Raw genomic sequence first — 5,477 nt, forward strand, 5'->3', positions numbered from 1 at the left:
ATAGTTTTTGTGGTTTATTTCCTTTAAGTAACTTAAGGATTTTATATATAGTTTCAATTTGTATAAGAAAGTAACAAACCTGGGGATGTTTTGGTAAATCTACATTTGTGTATGAAAAAATTTGCTATACATAAAATAACATTATGACATAGTCCATCCTTCTTATACTGTAGAAAAGGGCCAAAAGATTGGTCAGGACCAGTTGTCACAGTGACAAAACAGAATTGTACCACTCTGCTGCCATCTTCCAGACTCCGCTGTTTTAGAACAGCGCATGCGCTGGCCGTGACGTCTCGTGACGTGACATTTGAAATGAGCCGGGAAAGTAGCAACTGAGGAAGACTACGATGAAGTGAGAGCAGCTAAATGTGTGAGTGAGCTTAATAATACACTGTGTGTACAGGTGTGGGGACGGGATGGCGCTTATGGCAAAGGTTACGCTTCCACCTTCAGTCTGTTCCTACTTGTTACTAACGTCATGGGTTCATAAGATCCCTGTCAAACGCTCGTACCTTAAACAGTGTACATGCTGTATATGCTCTCATATAGAAAGACTTGTTTGACAACCCGAGCGTACCGATCGCGCGCACGGTTAGGTTGCTGGCAGTAGAAGCAAACAGGTTTCCGTACATCAGTTAGCTGTAACTGCACTGCTTGTGGCTGGCTTTTATAGCTCTTGACCCTTACATTTCAGTGGTCTTCTTCTTCCCTGTCGTTGCTCTCGCTCTCGTTCACTCAGAGTAATGATGAATTAATAAGTTGTCCTTGTGTAGCGCTTTGTCTTAACACGTAATTTTATGTATGTTCCACAGACTTCCTGTAAATGTTTCAGAATAAGAGCCTGGTTAAGAAATGACTGTGCATTGACACGGTAACCCCCCTTTAATTTGAAACAGCTACCGGAAGTGCCGAGTTTGTATAAACAAACAAGACTGTAATATGGGTTTTGACAGCATATAAGCAGGAGCCAGACCTTTGGTTTTAGCTGTCCTTTCATTGACGCCTATTAAAGTTTATAAGCTGATCTTTTAATAAGTGTCTGACCTGTTTGTTAATCCGTGTGTGGACGTATTCCGGTAACTACGAACAGCACATGGAGTTCATAATTATGAAACCCGTCAAAATATAACGTACGTTAAGAAAACTCTGACCATTTGTGTATTATTCCACTGGTTTACTCTTCAGATCTCTCATAGTGCATTGTCATATTCATGCTACCTTGGTCCATCAAAATTGTCGAAGTGTTTGAATGGAGCCGTGAGGGTCATCAGTGTAAAAGTGATGTGTGTCTGACATAATGCGCTCGCTTTAGGAGATGGCTGGAGCAGCAGTCTCACATGTCCCATGTCTACAACTTAAATGTTTAAGGTTTTAGAGAGGCAATGTTTTTCGATCCAATTTTCATTGTCGTGCCTGTTGCTTTTTCTTCTCCTTAAGCAGTTTGATATCATCAAAGTTCTACTTTAGTTTTGTGCATGACCTTCACCTGCATGCTTGACAGGTTAGAATTTTAAATTCCAATGTTAATGGTTTTAATTTGACCCTGTTTCAGAAAAATGGGCGACCTTGAGGATATCAGCCACCACATTCATGACAGAATAACTTCTATAAAACACATGCTGGATCTGTCAGTTATTGGTATGACATGTCCACTTGTATGAGACTGATGATAGTGTTTGCATCCATGGGAACCACTGCTAAGTTTTGTGACATAAAATGTTCCTCTGCATACAGAATTGCCTCAAAACAAGACGAAGAAACTTGGACAAGAACTGTTTGCCCTGGAGAGACTTCTGGAGGAGTTTGAAAAAGGCGTTGACCAGCAGAAGGAGCACCTGAAGCATCTCAAGGTAAAGTAGAGGCGTTTGTTTATCTGTTGGAACAAACAAGTCTAACATTCACACCAATAAAGAAGAATAAGCTGTGACCGCCATAACTAATTTTAACTACTGCATAAACCAGTTAGTCACTGATACATGCCATCCAGTCAAGCCCCTGAAGTGATATTAATTTTTAGCATGAATGTCTTGCTTTTCCTTTGCTCAGAGTGGACCTTCAGGGGTGACTACATGCACAAAATAGAAATTCATTTTCTCCTGACAGTTTGATCAGCAAAATGGCTTTTTAATGCTTTCTAAATGAAAACCTAGATAAACAACATTTAGTTTCCTTAAAAAGCACCCTTTGAGGATGCCAGAATTTTGTGAATGCAGGAAAAATGGCAGAGATGAAAACAAATAATGAAATCATCCAGAGTAAAACATTAAGTGAGCGGAGGGTTTTAGGGTTTGACAGTCTCTTTTTCTCACTCAGGAACTTGATGAGGTTTTCCAGAAGCATCTACAGGATGTTCAGCACATTAAGAACAACATCCCTCCACACATGCCCCGGAAGAAGGGCCTGCTCAAGTGAGAATACCGGGATTGCTTACTTATGCTTTTTTTTTTTAATGGAAAATGGGGGATTTTATTTTGAATAAAGCAGTATTTCTCTAATGATCTATGAATCAAATATATTTGGCAACCCGCTTCAGCATTTTTACCTTTTTTGTTATGTTACCCTTTCAACAGAATGTTGTTTGTGCTCAATTTTTTACTTCTCTTTGTTTGAAAAATTGGCACTAACTATCCAGCCCGGTCCTTCCTGTCGTGGATTTCCATACTGCCTGCTTCTCTGCTCAGACTGCTGTCGTAGCAGTCTTTGATAACACTCAGATGCTGAACCACAACTCCCGGTGTTACCATCCAGCTCATGGGGGGCAGCAAGAAGCAGTTGTTCTTGTTGCTCTCTGGAGATCCATCGTGAGGTGGAGAGTCAGTGAGCAGGTGGAGAGTTCATGTGCTGCTAAGTGGAGCTTACCAGAACTGCAGATGGATTAAGACAGCTGACTTCATTACTCTGCTGTTAATCAAAAAGTGCTTGGTTGTTTTTTTTGTTTTCCCCCCGCTCTTCTCAGCATAAAAACAAACGCATTATGTTTGCTTTCAACTGTTGCTGTACCTTGCTTGTAGAGCCCACCACCTTACAAAATATGCAGTAAATGCTTATGATCTGTTATTTTCCAGAGGAAGCGAACCTGCAATAAATCAGAAAGAAGCTGTAGAGGTTCAGCCAGCAGAAAAAAAGAGCAGCAAGAGTTTTGTCAGAGAGATGGAGTTTGTCACTATGCCAGAGTTTGAGAGCATCCCTCAGTAAGTATAATCAATCACTGTAATTCAAAATGACCTTATGTATGAAACCTTTGTGAAACCCACTTAAACAATCTAGGGAGGCTATCTCATTTTGACCTTGAGCCTTCCAGGCCATTCTTGGCACAGATGTTTCTGTATACAATGCCAGCTACTTGATTATGGGGTACCATGTATTCCTTGCCTGCTAGGATCTGGCAACGTGTGTGTGTGTGTGTGTGTGTGTGTGTGTGTGTGTGTGTGTGTGTGTGTGTGTGTGTGTGTGTGTGTGTGTGTGTGTGCTAGCTTGTTAATATCATATAATATGCTGCTGGACACCTGTCTGTTCATTATGAGGAGTTTTCATGTCTTCATATCAGTGGCATCCATTTCCTCTTTATTACAGCTGGGTGTCTGATATCTGCTAAAGAATATTTGATGGCTTGGATCTTTTCCTACTGTTCAGCTGGCTTCTCAGCACCTGTTTTACTTTCTGGAAGTATTTGACTATTTTGCTTTCTGTAGCTCCGCCCCTTTGCTTTGGATCACCTTCCGTTTCGTTGCAGTCATTCAGGTATACTTATCCAGTCCAAAGGACATCCCGATATCCTTGCTTTAGATCTTCGTGTGGTGGAGCAGTGAGTCGATATCTCGCTTATTCCTGGCCTGCAGGACTAAGCGTCTAAGCTCTGGCTGGATCTGCCCTTGTGCTTTTGTGCTTGTGCTACCCGCCAGAGCTCATTTAGAGACTTCTTGTACCTCTTATTCATGCAGGACCTGTGTGTCATGACACCCTTCTGCATTTCTGTTAGTGACTGACATCCTTCCTGAGTTCTCTGATTTTATGACTTCCAGCCGTCATCATAGGGCAGTCTGGCTACAGTCAGCTCAGCAGATGTCATTGGTGGCTGGGCCTCATCTAGTTCAGTTACACTGCTCTATTCTACCATGGTTGGCTCATTATGCCCATACCGCTCACTATTGCTCCCATAATAGCTGAAGACATAACATGAAACGGTGTTTTTCTGATGTGTGTTCATACAGGTACATGAAAGGACGTGTGACATATGAGCAGCTCAATGCAGCAGTGGAGAGCATCAATACTGCTGTAGCAGCCAAGTACAAGATTGTCCATCAGTCCTTGAAAACACTCAACAATCACTCACGAAAGCTGCACCAGCGCTTTAAGGACCAAGAGACCAAAGATACAAAAGGTATCCTGCAAGCCAAAATTGTGTGCTACTTGTGTACGTCTCAGGAAGACAGAATGGGCGTGTAGGTTTTCAGTCATAGAGGTCATGTTAGTCCAAAGAGCTTTCTTTCTTACCAAGCTCCTTAGTTTGCAACAGAAGTCTTTCTTGCTTTAAGATCACATTTTAGAATCATTGTGAAGGTTTTTCTGATCACTTTGAAAGCATCTCTGGGTTTTTCCCCTCAAGACAGTGAAAATGTTAGACTTCAATATTTGATATGTTGTCTTTTTAGTGTTTTCAGCTAAGCATAGGCTTTTAATGATCCACAGACCTTTCTTCTGCCATTTATTTTATTTGTTTGTTTGTTTTTAAGTATTCATGAGTCATATAAAGCGATATAAAAATCATTTTGGACTAAACAGAGCAAACAAAACTGTCCTGAAAATTAAAAAACGAAGGATACCGGTGTTATACTTGCTTGTTTTTCTTTTGCTTTCAGCTTTGTGGGCGAATCATTAAATGCAAACCCACATCTCAGATATTTGAGATCACTTTTTTCAACTGGCTCTTTATAAGTACATTATCACATCCATATTGGTCAGTTTCTGAGAAAGGATTGTTTGTAAAACACAAAGTTTCACAGTTGTGCTTAAATGTTTTGCAGGTCAGTATTTTGTGGTGGAGGATGACATTCGTGAATTTACCCAGATGAAGGTGGACAAACGCTTTCAGGGGATTCTGAACATGCTGCGACACTGCCAGCGCCTGCGGGAGCTCCGAGGGGGAGGGCTCACCCGCTACATGCTGCTATGAAAAAGACTCTTTCAGTTAGTTTTTCCTTTTCTCTAGTACACTGCCATATTTGTAAATGGCTTACATAGGTAAATGTCATTTGTTGTGATAGGTAGACATACCAAACATTTAACACGCTTCTGGTATATATATATGTTTGCGTACTTAAACTTCTATATGTATGTTGTATTGTCATATAGTGTAATAATAGATACTAGTAATAATAAATGGCACATTTTCTCTTCTGTATCATTATGTTGTAATAATGTAATAATATCTTTACATGTCTGAAAGCTTGGTTATGATTAAATTGCTTTTTGTGGTT

The 5,477-nt window shown here is 40.5% G+C and overlaps 1 protein-coding gene across 1 annotated transcript; it reads left to right on the forward strand.

Moving 5' to 3' along the window:
- Positions 1 to 259: 259 nt before the first annotated feature.
- On the forward strand, positions 260 to 5,477 carry ska1 (spindle and kinetochore associated complex subunit 1). The gene is made up of 7 exons (XM_085413091.1): positions 260 to 370; positions 1,553 to 1,638; positions 1,735 to 1,850; positions 2,314 to 2,408; positions 3,066 to 3,191; positions 4,212 to 4,381; positions 5,025 to 5,477. Exons 2-7 carry the CDS (start codon positions 1,557 to 1,559, stop codon positions 5,171 to 5,173), a joined length of 738 nt encoding a protein of 245 aa, XP_085269217.1. The 5' UTR covers positions 260 to 370; positions 1,553 to 1,556; the 3' UTR covers positions 5,174 to 5,477.

The sequence above is a fragment of the Rhamphochromis longiceps genome, linkage group LG7, assembly GCF_057381845.1.
Source record: "Rhamphochromis longiceps isolate RC_006_pf linkage group LG7, R_longiceps_female_GT1.1, whole genome shotgun sequence".
Taxonomy (NCBI): domain Eukaryota; kingdom Metazoa; phylum Chordata; class Actinopteri; order Cichliformes; family Cichlidae; genus Rhamphochromis; species Rhamphochromis longiceps.

Excerpts from the sequence above, each read along its gene's own strand:
- ska1 (XM_085413091.1), top strand. The coding sequence starts at position 1,557 with ATGGGCGACCTTGAGGATATCAGCCACCACATTCATGACAGAATAACT. Across the intron at positions 1,639-1,734 it reads GCTGGATCTGTCAGTTATTG|AATTGCCTCAAAACAAGACG; the intron begins GTATGACATGTC and ends CTCTGCATACAG. Across the intron at positions 2,409-3,065 it reads CGGAAGAAGGGCCTGCTCAA|AGGAAGCGAACCTGCAATAA; the intron begins GTGAGAATACCG and ends GTTATTTTCCAG.